Raw genomic sequence first — 25,488 nt, forward strand, 5'->3', positions numbered from 1 at the left:
GAAGCAAATTGCAGGTGATGTGACTTAAGTTAAATGATGACAAGTTTCATTCAATAAACGCCACAGGTTGCATGAAGACACAGTGTAACCTATTCAATTGGTGGCCAGTGCTTGAAAACGCATAAGGCATCCCTAATGAGCAGAAACAACAGCATGACAGCAGCCCAGCAGATGAGTCAGCATGTGATTATACACTAATGGCTCCATATTGTTTTTTAGTCCTTCACTGTGTGTGTGTTTTCTGTGTGACTAAGCACGCATTCAATTGTGTTTCAACGGCAGCTGTAATCCTAAAACAATTTCAGCAGCAGCCGCGTCTCTGAAGCATCGGGCTGCCTTTCAGCTGATCCGAAAAAAGGTAAATAAGTCGCTTTGTGAACTAACGGAGTTAACCGGAAAATAAATTTCATTCCATCCACCTGGACCTCAGCTGACTTTTACCTCCATTCAAATCCAATTTCTGACAGTCGACGCCTCGTGTGCTTTAACTCACTCACTCCAATCCTGCCTGCTCCACGTCATGGGATCCCACTCCATTCTCCAATAAAATCTAATTATCATCACCTGGAGGATAACTGGCCTCCGAGGAGACACTGGGGTCACATCATTTTATGGATTACTGCTCGTTGCACGGCCATTTAATCACCCTCTACTGTATTCCTGCCACTTGTTTTTCATTTGTAGATCCCTGCGAGTCCCTGTGGATTTGCCCTTTATTAACCACTGATGGCACGGCCGAAGACATCCTCTTACTTTAGAGGGATTTCCCTGACAAAGGTTTAAGGAAAAATCACAGTCATTTGAGGAGTGTGAATGATATTTCAAATCCATGTATCCCCCTCTTCTTAAGACATCATTCATCAGCTGGAATAAATCATTCACTGCCAAATGAATTCTAATAAACAAGATATTGGAGTACTTGTTAGCATATTTTACTTTTATTTAAACTGGCACTGAAATGAATCATTCCCTTGCTGGCAAATAGACAGTTATGCAAATTATTCATCCTCAGCCAAAGATTTTGCTGCGTTTGCCTCACGCTTGGCGGTCGTTCCCCTCACTGATTACAGATAAATCTATGGCTTAATATACGCCACTGAAATAAGTCAGTGTCTTCAAGGACAAATGAACTGTTTCCTCTGAGGAAGGCGAGAGTGCTATTAGCTGCCCCTGCACTGGCTGTGTTTTTTTTTTTTTTTAAGTCTGGGCTATAGCTTTTAAATGAAGGAATAGGCTCTGTCCAGTCAAGTGGGAAATCACTTTCTCCTTTTCACCACCCAACTCTAGAAAAAAATAAAAGAATCTGTGTTCTGGAGAGGGAGACCGTGGCAGACAACAACACCACTGTAATTGAAGATAGCGTAGAGAAACACCGGAGAAGAAGCATGTGATGCTGCAGTTTGACTTTGGAAAGAGGAAATACAAAAAAAGAAAAACAATGCTTGGGTGGGATTTCCACAATCTCATACCAAGCAGCCCACAAATTGTGCATCTCGGTCAATGATTGCTGTACACACTTGCTGAAACGGAAAAATAAAAAGCAGTGTAAATCGGCCTGCTATAGCGCTCGGTCTGTTTTGCATGTTATCAAAAGCTTGTTATCGAGTAGTGGGTGCATATTTAGTATCCTCTGACAAATGCTCACTCTTTGCCACCCGCGGCATTTGTAACGGTCTCCAGAGCCATCAAGGTTAATTGGAATCAGGCGTTAAAAGACATTTAATATTCTAAAAGTGACAACAAATTATGTTAATGGCGGTTTGAAGTCCTTGTTATCAAGGTGGAATCAATCATGGCCACGTCTCTTGAGGTCAGCAACCATACATAGCAATCACCACCGTGTGTGTGTGTGTGTGTGTGTGTGTGTGTGTGTTCTAGTGTGTGTATCAAGAATGCGAAATGTCATACAGAAGACCATCTTCTCCATAAAACCCAAGCAGAGTTCAACTTCAAATCTTGCCATGTTGATAATCAAGTTTACACTGATCCAAAAATACAATACAAAATGCAGAATGAAGCCAAATTGTAAACATCGCCTCGTTTCTGGTCTATCTAGTACCCCTGAAAAAGGTGTATCGACTGAATCCAAATTACTCCTCGGTAAGATAATGAGCTGGACATGGCTGTCGATGTCGAGCTGCAGCCTGACACGGGATTCACTTCATGATAATTAACACATAATAAGCGGTTAACCATTTTTGGGCTGACAGCAGCAAACCTGATGGCAGTTTTCTCTGTGGCATCTGGTTCGTCTGTTGTAGGAAGATCGTCAGCCAGGATCTCCTCAGGACTTCGCGGGTCATTCAGGGGGGCCTTCTGCTCTTTGCCTTTGATCCCCATCCCCGCCGTGATGGCATTCCACAAAGCACTCTGGGACTTTGAACCTGCAAAATAAAAGACAAGAAAAGCCTTCGTGGTGTTACAGTCATTTGGTTACAGTATCATAAGGCAAGCTTTCATTTTCCTTCCTAATGTCACTTTGTTGATAAAAAGAAATGGTGAATAACTTGTGTCATACAGTGGAGTGCACACAGTAGCTCTCAGAACTCAGTTAAAGGGAGTAAAGATTGAGTGCCTCTGTTATACTGCCCCCATGTGGACGAACGCTGTCAGTGGCGGAGGCTCTTTAAACGTAATTCCCTTTCAACACAGCAATGTTACTATTGAGGAAGTTTTATCAGCCTTCATCAGCTCAAAAACCATTTTTAAATCCCATGATGTCACCAATTACTGTATCGTATATTTGAAATTATAGTTCTATGAATAAGTAGAGCATCTTCTGGAATACACTGAAAAGATTATATTTGTTCATTTAAGTGGACTGTGTTTTTTCTCTCTTCTATTTACCTTCAGTAGTACACTTTTCCTCATGTTGACAGAGGTATGTGAAGTATTGTTAATACCGGTGAAATTGTTTCTGGAAAATCTAGTTTCAACATGGATTTTTAAGCTTCAGCAACATTTTCATTTCAACATCCATTCATCTCCAGTTCATGGAGGTGAGTGGAAATTTCTGCCACTAAAATCTCATTAATTCTTGGTAAAATGACCCCTAAATGCTTTAATCTGACAGGTGAAATCATCTGAAGTTAAGTAACTAATAGAGTGCATATCACACTTACGTGCAAAACTGGCCTGAGGTCTGGCGGAGCTCTCTGCATCTTCATTTGCCACTGGAGGAAAAACAGATCAAACAAAAAGAAATGTAACAAAGGCAGCAGAAAACTGTTTATGAAGAATCCTACCTTCAAACTCTTCTGCATTCACAGTTACTTTTAAATGTAGTTTCCCCTTTTTTTTTTTCTTTTTTTTTTTCTTTTGTAAATGTATTTTGTTCTCTTAGATTTGTTCTTTGATTTGCTTGTATTTGTTCTATTTTCTTACATGTGTCAAACACCACAAAAGCTAAAAACTTTCTACAAAATGTAAATGCATATTTGTCAATTCCAGAAGTCAAACAAATACACCATGCGTACACACTGATCATATATTAGTCTTAACTACTGCTAATAAACATTCCTACATCCGAATCTGTGTTTTGAGAATAAGTTGTGCCCTTCAGGTCATTAGTTCAGATAATTACCGTTTATCCTACATGCTGCATGATTAATGTAAATGAGACTCTCAAAATCCTGCCCCTCACTGGTTTGCTTATCTATGTTTATCGTTCTATTTTATTATTTTTTTTTAGTCAGACAGAAGAGTCAGAAAGATAATTTACTGCAACATAAACCCTGGAAATGCCTTGAAGTGTGATTTAAATGATTGTGAAGGTACTATAATTGTTGCTGTCACTTCTGAGATTGGAGCCCCGCTGTAAATTCCTGCCCACTAAACACTGCACTCAGTATGTAAAACCTGTGCAGAACAACCAAATAATTCAGTCAGCCGCAGTGTTAAAATTACTAATATTTAACCTGGGTGGAGTTAATTAATCTGATCAAAGGTGAAGCGATCTATATTTATGAGAGAAGAGCTTGTTGAACTTTGACCTGGCTGAGCTGCAGCATCAGGACTAAAAGAAATGCACACCAAATCACTAACTCTTCACTATTACTAACCGCTGTGCCCAGTTTCTGTTGTAACACGTCATGCTCAGAAGTAGATGCTGAGATCATATGAACTGGTCCATTAGGTACTGCACACCAACACAAACTATAGTGCAGTACCTTATAAATACTGAGGGCAATGTTTCAGTGCCTCAAGATGTAGTTCCTCTTGTGGCCACTAGATGCTGCCTCTAAAATCTCAGACTAAGACTCAATAGAAAAGTTCCTCTCTAACAACAGAGTCAAATGCTTTTTTTTTTTTTTTTCTCAAGAGCTTGAATTGTGTCATGGTGATAATTTAGAAAATTACTAAATTCGGTTAAGGACAGAGTTAAAGCTGAAGGAGGAGTGGAGCACGTTCGCCTTGACAGACCGTCTCTAAGACTATAAACCCAGACACTGAGTGCTACTGGCTCAACCCAGCTCAAGGCCTTCCTACATCCACCACCACGACGCTTATGTTAATTATACATTATCAGAGGGTGGGACTGTAATATCTTCATACCAATATCAGGTACATTTGGATTCATGAACAGAGATCAAAGAAGAATGGAAGAAAAACCTGCCGAAAGAGGTTTGCAGAGGATTCATCTAGTCTGTATTTATTTTTTTGTTGTTTTGTCCCCCCACCCACCAAAATGTTTTTACTTACAACAATGAAGAGACTGGTTTGTCAGGCTATCAGAGAGGTCTACCTTTTATTGGAGCATTTATTGTCCAATCGCATGTGCCCATTGCTGCACACAAACCATGAAACTCATCAGAGGAGAAAACTGCAGAATTGCAGCGCTCTGGGTTTTAACAAGAAAGGATTCTATGTGCAGGCCTTTAAGACATGGTCAGAGAATTATATTGTAGACTTTCCCCGTGTAATTGGTTATACTCGCAAAATTTCCATAGTGTCCCAGTAAAGGAAGGAAACGGTGACTAAGAAGTCATTTCGGTGCATTAATGTGCAGGTGAAGACAGAGACGGCTTTTGTATTCCTGTGGAAAGCTACAGTTTGTAGTTTACGTCAACTAATTCCGACGACTCTTTTGAACAGTCCTCCTTCAACACTTCTAAGATTTAATTTGCGTCAAAACTTAGCAATAAATTTGCACCGATTGAGTCACAATTTGTAACAAAAAAATGCATAGTTTGAAGGCGATTGCACCCATAAAACATTGCTGAAATCCATCCTCAAGGCTTATTAGTACCTGCAGCCCGTTGATGTCTGAACCCTTGGGAGAACGATGCCACATATCTGTGGCCTTTGTAACACTAACTGTGAGTATGATAAAAAAAAAAGAAAATTACCTTCCACCACATCCTGCAGATATCTGCCATCAAAGAACCATCTGATACACAGTTTTCTAAAACCCTCTAACTGGGCCACCAAAATCCTTTTTGCTTTTAAATTAAGACTAGTTCATGCAATTTTAATTCTATTGGGACTGAAAAAGCAGTGACAAAATGCTTTAATATTCTGTTAATGTAATCATCTACACTTGTCCACCCACCTTTAAATTCTGTGAGTGTGTAACGTTCCTGTGACTGCATTTCTAGTTTTGTCCTTGTGATCTGGAGTTTCTTGTGTTTCATGTGTTAGTCAGCAATTCCACATTTATAATTTTTGTCTTAAAATTAACATCTTATTGTAGTAAATAGACATTTGAAGACATTCTTTTGCTGCCACGCAGGCCTTACAGTCATTAGATTACAGATGACAAAATATACCACAGAAAAACATGCCGTCCATCTATCTGTCATGGTTCTTCCTTTTAGTTTGTTGGGTTTCCTGTTTTATGTTGTAGTCACTGACCCTGTGTCTTGGTTTACTTCATTTGCTGCCATTGCATGTTTCCTTCTTGTCTAATTGTCTGCACAGCCATGATTAGTTTCAGCTGTCCCTTGTTGTCCTCCTCTCCCTCGTGCATTTAGTCTGTTTTTCCCCACTCTTACAGTCAGTTTTTCATTTTGTCTTCTCTGTTTTCTCTCTCTGTTCTTTTTGTGGAAGATTTGCATGCCTAATAATCCTTTTGTGATTTTTAACCTGAACCTTTGGCTACCACCCCAACCAGCTCCATGTGTTTCAGTTGCCTTTTTGTGTGATAGTGAACAACCTCCTGTTTATTATCTTGACTTTTTTTAATTGGCTTTTTTAAATTTATTTTTTATTGCTTCTTCTGCTGACCTCTTGGGTTGTGCGTTTGCATTCTCTCCTCTGTGTTGCTATCTACTTATGAAGCTCAAGTCTGGTGAGTGTTGATTATGTGCACTACATTTCATATGCTGGACACTAAAGTGTCAACACTGGGTTTTTTTGCCCCCACTTAAACTCCACTGTTTGTCACTGCTGCTGTTTTCCAAAAAGCGTGTCTGCAGCCTGCATACACATTCAGTAATATTTGTTGACACACTGAAGTGAAATGGGAAGCTGACAAATCAAAATGTTTTGAGTGCTGAAATGACAATGCGTTTTAATATTCATGGTGAGCAAGCTTTAATCAGAATTAACCTACAGTTATTTCACTTGAACAAAGTCCTGTTGGGAAACCAATGACTTGTCTAGTTCAATCAACTTTGAGTTCCTGATTCGTGGTTTGTTACACCACCCTCCTAGAAAATTTCCTGCTGACTGCTTTAGACTGTTTAAAGCAATCGTACCTTCAAATTCTTTAGGATTTACAGTTGATTTTTAAATATAGTTTCACCTTTTTCTTGGATATTTGTTCCCTTTGATTTGCTCTTGTGTGTTCTATTTACTTTACATGTCAAATACCATAAAAACGGTTTCTGAAATATGGAAATGCATTTTTCACATTTCTGAAGATGGAGACGGCTTCTGTGAAAAGCTACATTTTGTAAGTCACTGCAACTAATTACAATGACTGTTCTGAACAATCCTCCTTCCACATTTCACCGATTCATCTTAAGTCTAAACTGAGCAATAAATTTGCACTAATTAAGTCAGATTTTGTAACAAAAAAATGCTCTGTAGTTGGAAGGTGATTGCACCCCTACAACGTTGCTGAGGACCTCAGATGTCTGATCCTCTCATTCTGGCCCACAGTTGGACTAAATTCAAGGCATCTGCATCCTCAAGGCTTGGTAGCTGCAGCCTGTTGATATCTGAACTCCTGGGAGAACGATGCCACATATCCGTTGGCTTTTTGACACTAACTGTGAGGATCATAAAAAAGAAAATTACCTTCTACCACATCCTGCAGATATCTGCCATCAAGAACCATCAATTTCCTGAAACCCTTTTTCCAATTGGGACACAGTCCTGTTTGCTGTCAAATTAAAACAAATTCATGCAATTATAATTCTCACCGAAAAAGCAGTGACAAAATGTTTTAATATTCTGTTATTGTAATTAACATCATCTACACTTGTCCACCCACCTTTAATTTTTGTTCCAGGGACTGTATTTATAGTTTTGCCTTTGTGATCTGGAGTCTGCCGTCTTTATGTGGCGACTGCATTTTCCATTTGTGTTTGTGAAAGAACATTTACAAGCTTCGAATAAGCTTAAGGTGTTTGTTCAGCATTTCAATCTGCATTGTACGTGTAACTTTGTAGGCCTCAGTAGTGAGTTTCTTCCACTAGCACATAATACAGACCCTTCGTCATCTTCCTTTCATTGAAGGAATAGAGTTTCATTTTAGCTTATAGCATTTATGAGATTATCCTCAGATTGTGTGCGTAAATAAATAAATGTAAGAGGAGGAACAAGGTTAGATACAAAAGTTAGTGTTCCAACAGTGGGGTTTGTAAGGTGAAGGTTTTGATTGCTTGAGCTTCTGCCTTTTGTATTGTGAGTTTGCATTCTCTCTTGGGAAGAATTTGGGAAGCTTAAGTCTTAAGTGTTGGCTGTGCGCACCATGTTTGGTACAACTAGTGCTGGAAACTTAGGTGTTGACGCTGTCAGTGTTTTGTTTTTTCACTTAAACTTCACTGTCTGCCACTGATGTGCTGGTGTTTTCCAAAAAAGTGTGTCTGCATTGTGCTTACATATTTAGTAATATGTGTTGATACACTGAAGAGAAATAGGAGACTGACGAGTTTTAATATTCACAGTGAGCAAGGTTTGATCAGAATGAACCTACTCTGATTTCACTTGAACAAATTCCTGTTGGGAAACCAAAGACTTGTCTGGTTTAATCAACTCTGTGTTCCTGATTCGTGGTTTGTTTCACCACCCTCCTGGAAAATGTCCTGTTTACTGCTCTAGACCATACTAATAGGGGAGCAAAAACTTAAAAGGCATTACAAAAAAACATCCATTACATAGATTTAAGTCTTATCTATTGTTAGTATGTATACTAAGAAACCACATGAAAAATTATACACTTAAAGGCCAGTATACAAGGACCACTGCTTGTTAAAAAAATGTCTTCCTGCATCACAATCTGGGGACATGGAGTTTGACAGCCATTATCGTAACAAAATGACGGCGTTAAAAACTACGAGCTGATTTGCAGCAAAGGTTTTCTTTTTCTTTTCTTTTTCTTTTTTTTACCAATTTAAACAAAGTTTCAACATGCATGTCAGCAGGGGAAAGAAAAGAAGATAGAAAAACAGCATTGTGGTCTCACCATGGAAACAAAAATAAGTGTGTATAAAGCTTGTGTGTGACTTCACCACAATGATGTTTGATAGTGTGCCCTCCTGCTTTTAGCTGCTTTTCTTTCCATGCCAAACAAGCAGACAGGCACAGCAAGAAACAGCCTCAGAGTTACTATTGGAAAGATAATCAAAGGGGGGGGGGGGGGATTGCACTTAAAATTAGCGGTTTGTACGACATGTTGTTCGACCACATCGGAAATCAAAAGCAGGCATAGTAGTTTTGAACGGCCTTTCTGGAAGGTTGAGTGAAGAGACAGAGAGGGTTTTGTGATATCGCTTAAATATGGCTATGACTGAGCACATTATCTGTAGGAAGCCATTCATAGCATTACACTTGGTAGTTTACTATAAAATGGACAACAAAAGAGAGTAGTAGTGAAGTTATTTTCAAATAATAACATATTTAATTGAGGTGATGTACATAACGCTACTCATAAAATTACTTATTTTAACCCAATCTGTGATCTTTATCTAAACCCAACGATGTGTTGTTTTTTTCTGCCTAAACCTCAGGCACCTTGTGTGTGTCTTTTGAGATGCCAGTGAGTTGTGATAAGATGACAATATTTAACTCCCAGGGATGAGAACATGTTGACCAATCCTGCATCAGGTAATTATCAAGGGAGGTGGTCTGAAGCTTTCTGACTGACATGCAGCCCTTTCAAGAGCATCTTTAGCCAACCTGTACAGCCTTATTTTTGCACTGTCTTGCAACAAATGTAACTTCATAGCAATTACATGCTTATTGTCTGACCAAATAACCTTGTATTCAGTCTAATATGTGGGAAGAAGAAGGGAGTGCTGAAAATCCAGGACTGGTGTAATTGTCTGGTAAGGTTACATCATATATCAATTTACAAGGTTAAATTTGGTACATTTTTCTCTTAACTCGTACAATAATGTTGTAAACTGCTCTATTATAGAGTCTGCAAAAAATACAAATACAAACATGATTTAGGTAGAGAAGGTCAGTGAGGATTTTCTTTAATCCCAGATGTCTGAGGGGTGATATTTACAGGCAGAGTGTTGACATGTTACCAACTTCTCCTGTTAGGTTAGGTTAGGTAGTTACTTTATTAATCCCCGAGGGGAAATTTTGTATATATTATATTTATATCTATAAAGAAAAGCACCCTGTGTAATCCCAGATTATTATATTTATATATATTTATAGACTTCAAATGTTCTTAAAACAAGCAATATTTTTACTAACAAATCTATACACACCGTGTCTACATGGTGTGTATTTTGTGAGTTTATCGTAATTCATCACTAATTGTGTTTGTTTTAGATGTGCTATTGAAGATAAGACCCTTTATTGTTATCTATTGAAGTTTAATTTTCATGCCAGAGAAGGCAAAATAGTTTTAGGTTTTAGTAGAGAAAATTCAAGAGTGTATATTTCTTCACTTCCCAATGAACATAAAAATAAAAGAGATTTCTCATAGTCTGGTATTAGACTAACAAAGTCAAATTCACTGTGAATATATGGGTCTGGCCATGCGCCATTGGGGATTGTTTGTGTATCTTAATGGTCGTAGACCTCGTGTTCATTTCGAAACTATTGGAGCTGCCTTTTACCAATTGGCATTAACCAACATATGGCATGTTCTGCGCCAAATCTCACTAAGCTGTAAACAAGAGACCCTCCCTCGGTGTGAGCACAGTGCAACATCATGTCAGTACATTAAAGACTTTTTTTTTTTGGTGTTAGGCAATGTTCTTGGTCTGGTTCAAATCCTCAATATTTGCTAGCATCGCTACAAATGTTCGTATTGCTTTATCACCTCTGCCGCCATTGTTCAAACTACATTTAGAAACAAGTGCTTGACCTAAACATCATCGCACTTAGCTACCTCCACTGGTCGCTGATTGGTCCGCCCTTCAGAGTGGCTGGGCAAACCTTCATGTGAACAGAGTTTCCAGACTTTAATCACAACAACTTAAACTGATGCTGTGAGAACAGGCTGGCGGATCGGGCATGTTCGGGGAACAATACTCCAGGAAAAGATCAAGAATCAAGTGTCGACAGCAATTAAGAAAAAACAGACAAAAGAGCTTGTCATTAATTGCAACTTTTGTTTTTAAACATGCTTTGTTCAAAATTGGCACCCAGAAAAAAACTGAATTTCACAAAGACACAAATTCTGACATAAATTGAAGAGAAGATGAATCAAAAGAAATGGTTCAATTGGATTAAACAAAAAGCAACAAAAAAAAGACTTCATGTCTGCATAAAGATCAGAGCCTGAATGTTCAGTACCGATTAGATGAGCTGAAAAGTTAAAATTGTTTTTCTCCACGAGCCTTGTAACACACCAACAGAAACATAAAGATAATAAGCCTAACACATGACAAAACACCTTAGTTGGACTCTGAGCTGAGGCTGCAGGCTACAGTTGAGATTCAGAGTTTAATAGAGGAGAAAACACAAGGAGTCCAGCCAGGCAATGAGGTATCGGCGCTTAGGAGTCACGCTTCAGAGGAGGTGATTGGTAAAATGGTGTGCAGACCTAGGCCCAGTGAGCAATTGATTGTGACACTTGTAGGTTACCATGACAACTGCCATGCTTGTAGGTAGTATGGCCGCGATAAAGGCCACATGTGATTGAGGCAGTTTTTTAAAGGTAAGAGAATATAGTCATGTAATCTTACAATCTAAAGTCTATTTTTCTTTGGGATTATAAAATGTTTCAGTGGAGATTTTAATGCATTTTTTTTTCTTTTCTTTTTTTTTTCTTTTTTAAAGGAAATCATTTGCAGCATTTCTCTTCCTGTTTTTCATCTCCTGTGCCACTATAAACCTTGAGGCTTTCCTCCTCTTTATCAATAAAATCAAATCATCCAGATAAGCAATGTGTGCAACACACGACCACGTATTAACTGTGTCTTGTGTTATAACAATAGCGCTGAGTTTACAGTGGCCCTCAGTTCAACCAAAGAAAAAAAATTCTGTTTTGTTACAAGTGTACCATGTTGAAACTACGCTGCATCCGTATTATTGGTTACTGACCAGGCTGATAAGGAGAAGTTGGTTTAGGATGTTTTGGAATCGGTTAAAAGGAGACGTCTGGAAGAAAGTTCCAAACTTGACAGAAATTTCAAGCATAAATAGAGTACCTGGTGTGCATGGACTCAAACATTTCCTGTTGTGTGCTTCAGCTTGCATGTCTCTTGCAAAGAAATGCTTGAAAAAAAAACTTGCAAATTAACATATGGACTGATGTATACACTATTAACATCTTGTGATAAATATAGTTTAAATGTTAAGTAAATACATGTATGCCACTATGTTCACTATTTGATCATTTTATGATCTCTGCCAATAGTTGCTGGGCAGTTTTGTGTAAGCTTATCTGAGCTCGTTAACTTAAAGTCTGTAAAAGCACAAAAATGAGCTGAAAAGACACCAAAACAGAGAAAAGCCGAGGCGAGTGTTGAAGTTGGGCGATGACCCAAGAGACTACTTTCACATAACACATAGTCATCTGCATGAAGTTAGACTGCAGCAACTTTAACAAACCGCACAACACAATTTAAAATATATACAGCAAATATCCATATGTTGTCATGGTAAAAGTTTGAAGCAAACTTTCTATTTTCCTCAGATTACCAAACAAGACTGAGCAAGACTTCGACAGCACATTTTGTTTATAATCACAACTTGTTCTTTAGTGACACCAGGTTAACACTGCTGTGTACAAAACAAAGATCTCAAACAGATTTTCATGAACTACAGCCAGTTTTAAAGGGACACAAATCTTCTCATGTCTAGCAGCACAGAACCTTCACATCGCTCTATTTTCAACACTGACTCCCGTGAGAGTTTTCACAAGTGCTGCAAAAAAAATTTTTTTTTAAATAGATTAGCATGGTGGCACATAAGTTCATCAACACTCTGGTTATCAAGACAATAGAATGAATTCCTGGTGACGTCAGCCGCACACAGCTTTAGTCTGAAGCCCCCTTGTTACCATGGTGTAGTTGCATTAGAGAGGCAAGAAGCAACTTCGGTAGAATGGACTAATGTGCCAAGTTGTGCAGAGAAGCTGGAATGTGATGTGTTTAACGATGCCGCTGTGTCGGTGCCAAATGCCTCATTTGCACTGCCTCACACTCTCTGCGCACACATGTATTCCTCTGCTCTTCTCACGCACACTTTCCATGCATCTTCCTCACATACAAACACACTTAACCTTTCCTCATGCTGTGCCTGTCCGCTCAGATTCTTACCTATGGTGATGTTGAAGCCATCAATGCTGAAGGTGGCACTCCGACCCTTCCTAAACCGATGCTTTTTAGAGTTAGCCTCCATCACTTGGCACCCTCCGGTCGCCCCCTTGCACCTTTTTTTTTTTAAATCTCGTTCTTAATGTGTCTTGTCAGTTGCGGTGCGTTGTTTCAGTTTCGTTTGGGTAACTCTCCTCATGGAGAGAAAGAAAGCTGCCGTCCTCTGACTCCGGTTAGTGCCGAGCGCTGGAGGAGAACTGTCAAAGACTCACCACTTCTCGTTACAGACACCGAGAGGGAGAATTTCTCTCAAGTCCTTCTCCCCACCCCCTGTCTTTGTTGAACATATCTTATTCTCTCCGTTTTCTCACACCTCAACGGGCTCATTTCAAGGACCTTACGGCTCTTGATTTGTTTTTCTTCTCTGTATGTTGCTCCACCCCTCCCTCCCCGCTCTCTCTCCTTGTTTCTCTTCCCCAAGAGGTACAGTAGGTGTGTGTGGTGGGTGGTGGTGGTTGGAAGGAGAGGACAGGACATCTCTAGATGTGTTGAAATGAACGTGACTCCTCCTACTGTCAAGAATTTACAGCAAAAGCGCTGGAAGTTCAGAGTTGGCCTTTTCGAGTCTATTCCTAGTTTTGCTCACACACCCTCAAATATACAAAAATTGACTCTAAATTCATGTAGCGTCACACATGCATTAGTACACGAGCACTAAGAGGAAAGAAAAAGGTAGAAACACAGATGGTAGAGAGGGAGAGATTATGTGTTTAGTCAAAGGCAGTCATTAAATCAATGTCTCTGCTTTTCATTTTGCAGGAGTTATTTGCTCAGGCGCAGACAGATGAAAGCCATTACAAGCATACATACTGTTCTTTTGACAGAAGAAGAAAAAAGCCTCTACATTGTCATATTTGTGAGAGTGCACACACTGCCTCGACTCTATTTATTTTTCCTTTTCAATGCCAGTTGATTATGTGACACTGGAGCACAAACACTGCTTTCTTTGTTACAGTATATCAAATCTACTATCCAGTTAAAATCCTCCCTTTGTGCTAATTTAAACTTAATTTCATTATACAAATACCCATCTCCTCACGTATACACACACATTTGCACACACCGAATTAACAAAAGATTTTTAAAAAAATTAAAAAAAAAAAAAAGCTCACCACATTAGCACCACCTGACATTTGGGTATGGAATTTTATTTTTATTTTTTTTCAGTGTTTCATTTTCCCCCTGATTAGTGTCTGCGAGGGCTCTTTATGAAGGCTTCTGCCTTGTTTTCACACCTTCTGCCAAATTCAACACATGCGCTTATAATGGCACGTGCACGGATCAGAAGACATGATGTCGTTTAAACACAATTTCAACTCCTAATTTAAGTACAAATCACAGTCATCTGCTAGCATCCTCTTGGTGCTTTTACTCCTAATGTAGCAGCTTCTTTACACTTTCTGCAGAATGCTCATGATCTAAGATAATACTGATCTAAGTGTGTTCATTATGTTTCTTTCTTTCCCTCTTTGTTCTGTCCGTTCCTAATAACAGACGCAATCACTTTAATATATTCGAAGCGATGTGACAACAAAGGCAGGGGATTAAGAAGTATTACCGCATCCCCACTTCATTAAAGAGTTAATAAACAACCATGACAACGAGACATTATACAACTTAATAGGGGTTTTTTTTTGCAATTAGGCTCGTAGGTGCAACATAATCACTGGTGGGATTTCATTAAGAGGCAACTTTTATTTTTGTATTTGATTGTACAAAGTGCTGCACTTATAAACTCTATTAGAGTGACTGGGAGGTGGTTGTGGTGGATGACAGGCGTATTAGACGCCCAGCTACCCCACCAGAGACTATCCATCGAAACTCCCATCTGTGACTCGGTTTAGGCAACAAAAGCATTTTGGATAAAGTTATGGAAGTTTGGTGGCAATAAGCATATTATGTCTCAAGTTGCTGCCTTTAACCAAGACCTCTGAGTTTAACGTAACCATAAAAATGTTCAAGGTGAGAGTGTCGGTAATTTCCAACATTGCATGAAAAAAAGGTTGTCAAAATATTAATATCCTAAAATGTTACCACTATTATTTGTGAATTGCGACATGCATGTGTGCATGTGTTTGTTTGTCTTGGCACGTGCATGCAGCAGTTTGTGTGGTTCGTCTTTCTGAAAAGACGAAGTTCTTGGCAGTCTCTTCAAGAGCTACATGCTTATTACCAAACTGTTTACGACAGACCCGATTTCCTTGTTACTAAAACCGATTCTGAAGTACATTTGTACGAGATGTTGTACACGAGGCATCTTGTGTCACATGCGCAAAGCAAATCATTTGGATTGTTTTCACAGTTTCACTTTAATGTAAAAATGTTATTTTATTCTGGATATATAATTTGAGAACAAAAAAATGCATTATTTAATTGAATTTGTTTACAAAAACAGTACGAACAACATAAAAAAAAAAAATCTGCACAGCAATCATATGCTTGATGAGTGATCAAACACTGAAAATGTGCGTGTAATATCAGAGATCGATCTTCCCCTGATAAGTAATCACTTAAGTGTCAAATAGGAACCTGCAGTATAATACAGTCAATAGTAATTAATGCATAACTTCTGAGTGATGGAGCACTTAAGGTGTTTAGGGAGAAGGATATCGATCACGATCGGGACAACTATCCAGTTGTAACGGAGCCAGTTTGAGTCAATCAGTGCAGTTCCAGTGGACACATTATACACTGTTCAGATAATTACCTTCCCTCGCATTTTGTTTGCGAGCTACAGTATGAGCTCTTTATGTTCTTCCTCTGTCAGCCGGCTCTCCCCAGCCTCCAATTCATTCGGCATGTAGCAATTTGTGAGGATGCTAATTTTGCAACACTTGAGCAACATCAAGTGGCTGCCTGTTCCAGGGCAGCTTTTATGTTAACGACAGCATGTGTGGGAATATTGTTAACTTTGTTATCCTTTCCTTTTGTCAGTAGACTCACGGGTAACCATTTTGTTTAAAATGCTCAGACTGGTTGCAATGTGTGTTTAAGCCTAGCACGGGCTCAGTTGTGTCAATATGATTGATGGTATTATCACATTACGGCACAGGTCTCTCATTGAGCTTGGACTGAATAGAGTCTCAATAATGTGTATAATTAAGAGAAGGAAATGTGCGATGGGGCAAGATTTTCTTAGCATGCAGGTGTCATGGTCAAAGTGCACTGCAGTGTGTTCGAAGCTTCCCCGTTTAATGCATTTTGGGGTTACAGAAGTCAGCGAGGAAATTATATAATACACTTAACTGAAGGAGCGTGCTTCTGCTTTTATTTTTATGATGCTTTGGAGGGCTACATCGTGTTCTGTGACTTTATGCATTTCCCTATGAAGGTAGCAGTGCAGGCTTTTCATAGAACATTCAGTCAAAAGCCTGAATAGGTACAAATGTAAGCATTGTGGAGGCGTACAGTAGTTTGATTTCTGCACAACTGGCCAGACTGCATGAACTCCACTAACAAAGATGTTTTGCAGACTGCCACGGTCAGCAATATAATATAAATTTGCATAACACAAAGTGTTAGTTGGATCTTTTTTTTTTTTTTTTTTTGTCTTTTGCAGAGATTTAGACATGTTAATGCTAAGACCAAGCAGCAACCAGCAGTGCATCACCCATTGGTTTGTGAAGCATCGAGTTCGTAATTTGGTCGGCGGCACCTTGCCAGTCCTGAGCGTTTTGGAGCCGGTAGTGACCATATTTGGGCGAGATGGAGCTGGAAGCTGCGTCCACTTTTATATGTATGCGATTGTGAAACATTTGTATGGGGGAAGGTTAGTCCTAACCCTTTTAGCAGAATGATGTATGGGTGCAGCCAGACCACTCTTTAGGACTAGCATAGTGCAGTGGAGATAGGTCTGGCTCAGCAAGACTACTTCGTAACTGACGATATAAATTTTTTTTTTTTTTAAATACAACAACAACAAAATATCAAGATTGCCATTCGACAAGACAAAGAAAAACATAAAATCCAGACATTTGCAGAATTTGAAACAAGCGGCAACAGCGACGTCACCCATTGATTTGTGAAATCCCGTTCTGAGGCCTCGAGTTTGGATTTCGGCCATCTCGGTCTTGCTATTTTGGAGTCAGAAGTTACCATATTTGGACCAGCTGGTGGGGAGCGAATGGTGGATCTGACTCGATTTGATTGGGAACCCAATGACGCCCCGCCCACCGATTAGGGGAAACCTGACCACACCACAGGCCTGTCAATCAAACAGACATGCCCACAAAAATTCAGCTTTTTATTGTATAATATCTCATTTATGACCCTATTTTCAGATGGACTGCCAGAAAACTAATGAGAGTGACTTGAGCGAAAGATACCATAATAATTCGTGGAAAAAAATATATGGACGTAGAATTTCACGAGAGAAGTTGAATGGGAGTCAATCCCTAGCGGCCTTCAGTGGTATTGCAATTTAAGGCACTTCCGTATTAGTGGTATTTTTGTACCACTGCCCACAAAAACATGTGTCACTTGGGTACCGTTTTTGATCAAGCAGTGAAACTTGGAACACTTACTCATGAAGGTTATAGCTTTCCCTTGCTCCATGCATCTTAGGACGCTTTGTTTTGTTCACCCAGGACAGGTCACCAGTCCCTCACAGTGCCAACACAGAAAAACAGACAACCACTCACGCTCACCTCACACCCACAATCAACCCAGCACGCACGTCTTTGGACTGTGGGAGGAAGATGAAGCACCCAGAGAAAACCCACACAGGCACAGGGAGAACATGCAAACTCTCCTCCACTTTTGCCCATTAGATAACCAAAACAAGCTAGTGAAGTCAAGACAAGTCAGTACTGCATTACCAGAAAAGCTGCTGAAGTATCATCAGTAACAAATATAGGAAACAACACAGTAATCAGTCGAAAAAATAAGTAACACATAAAGTCCACACTCCTGTGGACTTTGTGTGTTACTTTTTTTTTTTTTTTTTTTTTTAATTGCAAGTATTAACAGTAACTTGTGTTAGCAATATATTATCCCCTGGCAGCTGTTGTAGAGCGGTGGATAGTTTGATTAGCAGGAAACTGAATCAGACAGCTAAATTCCCAAGTCAATAAACACAACACTGCTATGACATAAAGAGTACCATTAGATAATGCTCCAGCAAGGGCATTTCAAATGATAAAACATGTCTGTCAACATTGCTTGGTCACAGATCTGAAGCATGCGAATTTAACTGTTACAGAAATATAACAGTAGTGGTTGCTACTAGCAACAGAAAGCTCAACTAAAGCCAGCTGCTGCTGAAAGAGAGGGGGGAAAAAACAACTAAACCTGTCATCTTATTCACAAAATTGAATCTGTTGATTTTTGTTTGATCCCTTTATAGGTGACTACTTTTACAGATGGGGCGTGTGCCTTAATGAGGGAGCATGTTCTACAACAGCTGCTTGGAGAGGTGTATCGTCCACCCATACATCTACTGAATCCTTGTCAAGATCCATTTTCTTCAAGGGTCATTACTAGGGCAACGTCACTGTCACCAAGCAACGGTAAGACCTTTCAGACATATATTGCATACAATACAGAGGGAGACAAAGGGTTAATATGGCAGATGGCCCTCATTAGGCCAGTTTTTATCTGTATACTGAAGTCATTTTACTGTCTCATTTTTTTTTTCTGTCCGTTTTCACCTGCATCTGTGCTTGTCGGAATAATACAGAGACTGAACTCATTCAGCTTTGATTGAATATCGGTTTTGCTCTAGTGCTTATTTTTTTGTAGAGATATAAACAAACTTCTCTCTTCTTTTTTTTTTTTTTTAAACAAGCCAGTACTACAGTAGATTTTTGCCACAAAAACACACCTGCTTGCTTTGCTGATGTCCATTGAGGATGAACTATTGCTCAACCTTTGATCTGGCCATCAAACACAGGGACAGGCCATCACCAATAGACCTTAATTATTAGTGAAGATAAAGGGGAATTGAGGACTAACTAAGGGGATTAGAAAGAGTCTCTGGCACCACATTGAACCGAATGCAAGAAGAATCCCATTTTTGTTTTTTGGTGAGTTAAAGTCCCATCCACAAACTCAGTTATTGTAATGCTTTTCATTCATAAGGTTCATATATTTTGTTTAATTGAAACTCAACATACAGTTTAAATATGCTTACTGGATTTTTTTTGTTTTTTTTGGACATTGATAATCTGACATTTCATGTAATTCATCCAAACATATTTAGGTTTGGGTACTTTTTTCATTGTATAATTTGTCCCAGTAGCACATCACAATTCAAGACAACAACTACGTAATCGGACAGAAAAACAAGCTCATTAGAGGTCTCCCCTAGACTATGGAATGACACGCACTTTGTCAGTCCCCACACCACTGTCACCACAGTGACATACTCGTGTAATTAAGACGCACAGGGTGCCAGGGAGCTTGCCTTTTCCCCTGCTAAATACTCATTAGAGGCACCTTTAAGGGTAATGTTAGCCTGTGTTGCAAACCTGAGGGAAATGAGCTGACAAAACAGAGAACTCCATGAACTGTCATCTGAATCCTGCTGCACAGACACCCTGAAGAAAAGAGGGGGGGGGGAGAGTCCTGAGCCATATTGAGCACAAGTTTAGCTAATGATTTTTCCACCAGCATGGTTCCAGATCAAAGACGCAAAACCAGTTGGGTGAGTGTTAGGTCTGCAGGGCAAGCAAGTGTAAACCTTTTCATTAGAGCCAGACATCTTACAAACACCAGACATCCTCATCCCAACAGACCAAAGCAACTAATCTGTGTTATTTGGACTGAAAACTACAGCAATCCTGCACTTCTCATTTAAAATGTCACACAGATTAGAGACGCAGCAGACTGTGTAAACTGTGGCCCACTGGTCACGGTCACAAAGGAAACAGTGTTTTGATGGCTCTAATGCCAGAAACGGTGTTGATAGTAAAAACAACACTGTGTTCTGTAAATCATGTGCTCGGTTTCAAATGTTGTTTTTTTTCCTTCTCTTTAAAGGTCCCACATTGGATAAATTCGTGCTTCGATTTTATAATTGATTTATTTGATTATAAAGCGAGCTGTTTTATAATCAAATAAATCAATTATAAAATCTGGTTTTGTATAAATATTGCGAAAGTGTCTAAACGCTCAGTCCACAGAGAAATGCACGTAGCCCATATTCAGCAACAGAGCTGTTTGGACTTCTGCAAGTTTTTATATCATTGTAAACTGAATTACAATCATTTTCTAACAAATTATTGACAAAAGATTGACTATTTGCGAAAATAATCAGCTGATTACATGATAATGAAAAAGGATTGCTCGGTGCAGCCATCATTCAAACATATTTTTGGTTGTCAGGCTTTAAAAAAAAGCATGTATGGAAGCTAAAAAAACAACAACACTGAAACGACCATTACAGAAGCGCATGGTCAAGGGTGTGTCGCGACATTCCCCCATAATACAGAAAATATCTCTAAAATGTTCAGTACCGATGTACAATGGATAATAACTGCCTGTGGCAAACGCATTGAGGTTTTAGCAAAGCAACTAAAGCTCAAAGGAAAATGACTATTAAAAAAATGTCAACAACATCTAAGACAATGGATGTGAAGCAGAGGCACCAGTGTTGAAGGACATTTATCCATGACCACAACACTTGCGTACGTTTACCTGCGCGGTGTGATCGTCACAACACTTCCTGCATTGTTGAAAGTAACGAATGAAAACACACATTAGCAGTAAAGGAGACGGAGTTGCTGTTATCTGCTGTTCCTGATTTATGCACCCTGTCCTCCTTCACCTGCATATTCTCCTCACTCTCGAGGTTCTCCTCCCACTGTGAGGCAGAGATGTGAAGATGGAGGAAGAGATGGGACACATGTTTGCCACATGGGGTGTACATTATGGATCCAAATGTAATTTTTAATTGAAATCAATTACTCATAAGATGTCATCAGGGTTTTTTGTTGATTATTAAAAAAAAAAAATTCTTAGAGTTCAGTTTTGGTTATTATTGATAAAGTTATTTACTTGTGCACTAACAAATGATTTTCATTCCTTTTCTACCAGTCAAAAAGACAAATGTCAGAGTAAACAGAGAAATTAGTATTTTGTCCATTTAAAGTTTTACGTGCAATCTCCCCCTGATTCACTTTAAACACTCAAATGTTTAGTTTGTTTTAAATAAGATTAGGACTATAACCACTAATCATTTCCAGTAGGTATATTGTATTCGTAAAAGTTGAACAAACTAATATTTTATTGATATCGTGGTGCCTGTATTCTGTTATTATTTTTTTTTAAGTCCCAGCAAATCAGCTGCAGGTTTTCAATTACAAAACAGATTTTCAACCCGAAGGCCATCTAATGCCTTTTCATTTATTAATAAAGCCTGCATCATCGTATAGCAGTGGAAACAGTGGCAGCAGTGGAATACATTGGTCTGCCTTTGTAACATCACTACATTACACACAATATAAAGACATTAATGAAGGGTTGTCCACATTTTTTCCTTCAGTGCATGATGGGATTTTTATACATGATGGCTTCCTCGGATATTCTTGCTGTTCACTTTGGGCCTCCAATTTCTCATTTATAAGCACAAGTATATCAACATTTAGACTAGTATGTGGTTTATAGAACAACATAATGTAGTTGAAAGCAGATGTAAGTGTTCATGGTTGCATTTGTCAACAACTATATCTCCTCCTGTGGGCGCTTGTAACGTTAGGATATTCTATAAACTGGCAAAAAATGACAATGTTGTAAAAAACATTCATTACATCTGCTTATCATTATGCCACACTGTGTTATGAAGCATGTTTTGAATGTTTACACTAAATAACGGCACTTAAAAATTGTAAATGGACTAATTTTAAACTCTAAATAATTAACTTTTTGGAGAATATATTCTTACACTTAAAGAAAATGACCATACTTTCAGCGTGCTGCTGGAAGACTTTTGCTTTTTGAACAAACGTTTTCTCGCCCTAACTAGTATTTTATTTTATTTTTATGCTGCTCAAAAAAAACGGCAAATAGAAAATCTATTAGAAACGTATACATGAATTAGGAAAAAATGTATGACACGGGTGACACGATGTCCTCTAGCACAACCCACTGCTTTGCATCCAAATGTGCTATAGTAAAATACCATTTCGTATGACTAATATATGCTATGAGAATGACTTCAGCTCCTCACACCACAGGAAACTCTCTGAATATGATCTGGTTTTAGCGCTAGTAATGAAATCGAGACCAAGGTAATTGCAGTTCTTCAACCTCACTACTATCACAGAATCTCTCCAATCAGTTATATTCACACCTGACTGATTGTAAGACGGCTCCTGACACACGGGTCATGTTCTCAGGGTATCTGAAACTGCATTAACACAGTTAAAAACACCTATCGATATTAATCATGGGGTGTATAGTCTCATTTGGAATGGCAGCTTAGATAATAGCCTCTAAGTCCAAAGTTATCAGAGCCAAAGTCAGACTGCTCTCTGCCATCTCTTAACTTCATAAGAAGTAAACCCCTCTGGGTCTGTCTGACACTGAAGGGACCCAACCAGATAAGCTTGTAGGGAGGTAGGTGTCTGTGTTTTTTATTCCTCAGGAGGCAGCACACGAGTGTACAGTGAGGTGAGAGTCAGGGAGGAGTGTCCTCAACACACATGAGCATCACTGGGGAGCAGGGAGGAAACTCAACAGGAGTCTACACAGTCATATGGTCATGGAAACACAGAGGTACAGATGGTATTTTAGGAGGCAGCCAGAGAGAGTCGTTTTCCTCTGGGACAGATATCCAGGGAGTTGGAACTAGAGGTGGCAGCAGTGGAGTCAAGCAAAGATAAACAGGATTAACTGAAAGAAACACTAAGTAACATAAAGGTGAAAAATATATTTTTTTAAACGGCGTGTTCATGGTAAAAAAAAAATAATAATTCTATCGCAATATCGAAAGGGAATTTTGATCAAATACACGACTGAAGCAAAACTGCAGTTTGATCTGTTGATTTGTACTTACGACCACTACATTTTTTTATATATTTTAATCTGAACGGATCAGGCGACTCAAGGTGATTTCAATAAAAAATTTCTACATTTGTCTCCATAAAAAAAAACATCTCTGCCCAACTGCCCTTTCACACGTGAATTTCTTCAAATGAATAGGACTGTCAGTTTTAGTCTGAGGGACAACGCAAACATCAAAGAGATGCTTTGGTAGTGGAGATATGTTTCATTGAGGCTGGCCTTCAAAGAGATCAGCATTCATTCTGTGAATAGCTTTTCTTCGGGAGCATAATTCACATGATCCTCTGAAGTGACCAGTTCTCTCTCATCTAGAGACAAATGCACAAACTGAACCACAGTAATCAGCAGTATTAAAGTAACACAATGTCCCCAAAAAACTTGGAAATGTCACTTATGTGAGTGAAGGATTAAAAAAAAAAGAAAAAGAAGTGAATTTGCCCTGTGAGTGGCCGTTTTTATGATGGCTTAGCTTTTTTGGCACCTACAACTCTGTTTCTCGCACTTTGAGTCAGTGCACTGTGTTGTTGATCAAAACAAAGAATTAAAGTGTAAAGACAAATACAGATGGCTGACTGCATGTCTGTGGTGCTAGATTGTACTCGGGTGCTGGTTTCGTTTGCAGGATTTAGGAGGCTTTATTGGTAGAAATGGAATATAATAGTCCTTATTATGTTTTCATTAGTGTATAATCACCTGAAAGTGGTCCCGAATCCTATCCCTAACGTTAACCTCCCCAAAACTAAGCAACCAATCACAGGCCTAGCGTCCCTTCTGTAGATCCAATCTAGCGCCAGCCAACAGACAAACCAAACACGGGCTCTAGAGAATTTTCCACTTTTTCCATACAATAGAATCAAAAGCAAAAAAAAATACTCTGCCTGCAGAATGGCCCGTTATGTCATTATTGATGTGAAAAATGCAAGAGGTACCAATGTTCATATATTGACCAGTGTATATATTACAAATAATCGATAGGCTGGTCAACAGAAAGTTAATCACCAACTATTTGAATAATCGATTAGTTGTTTTAAGTCTAAAATGTTCTGATAGCAGCTTCTTAAACATAAATATTTTCAGATTACCTTAGTGCTTCATGACAATAAACTGAATATCTTTTGGCTGTGACATATTTATCAGGACAAAAAAAGACATCTTAGGCTGCAACTTAGGCAGTGAGAATACACCAGTGAACATTTTTAACCACTTTGTGAAATTTTAAGGACCAAACAGCTAAACTATTATTAATTGACAGATCAATTAATAATGAAAATGATAGTTATTTGCAGCCCAAAGAAATCATCAAGCTGCCAGTTACGTAGTCATAGATCCATAACGTTGTGTAATATTGTAGTGTAAGAAAAGTAGCCTAAATGTAGCTGTAGACAGATGGAGTAAAATGTACTACTAATATCGGTATCTGAAATGTACACGCATGCTCCCATAAAACTACAAACTTGAGAAACTGTATTACAACTTCCTACCACGCTTCATTTATAATGTATTTTACCGAATGTCCCCACTTGTGGGATTAATAAAGTCAATCGTATCTTATTGATGGTTGTTTTTTTTTTTTTTTTTTTTGCTTCAGCTGCTCTTTGCTCCAACAGGTGCCTAACGTCCATGACTTGGGGGGGAAAAAAAGTACGGAGACATTTCTCGACACAACTCACCGCTCTGTGCCTTTTTCCTTGAACTCTGTTTGCTTCCGTCGGAGTCTCGTCTGCTGAGGACCTCGGACAGCGACTGGCGGGAGCTCTGCCGCCCGGTTTGGCTGGACACGTTGAACCGCGCGTTCTTCTTCTTGGTCCGGTCCGATTCCGGAGCGGACTGCCTCCTCTCCGGATCATGGTTCTCCGGCTCGGAACCCACTTTCACCAACGCGTTCCTGGTCCTGGTGAGAGCAGAAGTCACCGAGCCCATCACCAAGAAGAAAAGGGGAGGGTGGGGGGGGGGAACAAAAAGTCTAAAAAGCTTCAGTCGGATTCGGTAACTTTGCTCATTTTACTCAAAACCTGTTGAAACTCTACTTTTGTTCTGCTCTTCGCGACAAAGTCTGAAAAAAAAAATGTTCTTGTCACTCCTCAGCTGTCAGCTTCATTGTTAGTTCACTGACAGCAACCTCTAAATGTGATTACAGGACCAAAAATCGGAGTTTGGACGGATCTTGTCTGCACATCTTTCTCGATTTCCTCCGACAGACACGTCACATGGAGAAAGTTGCTCTGTCGACAAACACGCTGCTCTCCCGGGACAAGCAGGCGAAAACAAGCCACATTAATTACCCGACAACTGTCCCGGATTATTAAAATCAGCGACTGCCCTCATTTTAAACAGGTATTTATAATTACAAAAATACCTGTAGTTTGGCGTTGTCAAACTTGCGTTTAACGAGGGAGAAGTGATCGCGAGATTTGGACGCGGTCAAATAAATAAAAAAATGTGGTTTTATTGTGAAGCTGCTGACTATTTCTGGAAAAACGTAGCCGGTGTCATGCCAAAATGTGACCGTCTGCCAGGAACTGACCGTCTTTTG

The 25,488-nt window shown here is 39.2% G+C and overlaps 1 protein-coding gene across 5 annotated transcripts in view; it reads right to left on the reverse strand.

Annotated features, from left to right (window-relative positions):
* pde1cb (phosphodiesterase 1C, calmodulin-dependent b) overlaps positions 1-24,987 on the reverse strand; it is a 100,846-nt gene extending 75,859 nt beyond the window's left edge. For 2 of the 5 annotated variants that reach the window (XM_069157741.1, XM_069157740.1), the window contains exons 1-3: positions 24,626-24,987; positions 3,123-3,173; positions 2,219-2,384 (exon numbers count right to left, since the gene is read on the reverse strand). In XM_069157741.1, coding sequence (XP_069013842.1) covers positions 2,219-2,384; positions 3,123-3,173; positions 24,626-24,875 — 467 coding nt within the window. In that variant the 5' untranslated portion in view covers positions 24,876-24,987. Of the gene's footprint in view, positions 1-2,218; positions 2,385-3,122; positions 3,174-12,896; positions 13,370-24,625 lie in introns of those variants that run through there. The other 3 variants (XM_069157738.1, XM_069157739.1, XM_069157742.1) reach the window with 3 other exon arrangements.
* Between the last annotated feature and the right edge of the window lie 501 nt (positions 24,988-25,488).

Source organism: Embiotoca jacksoni, unplaced genomic scaffold (assembly GCF_022577435.1).
Source record: "Embiotoca jacksoni isolate LCO1_2020_lvr unplaced genomic scaffold, fEmbJac1.0.p SCAF_22, whole genome shotgun sequence".
NCBI classification, from domain to species: domain Eukaryota; kingdom Metazoa; phylum Chordata; class Actinopteri; family Embiotocidae; genus Embiotoca; species Embiotoca jacksoni.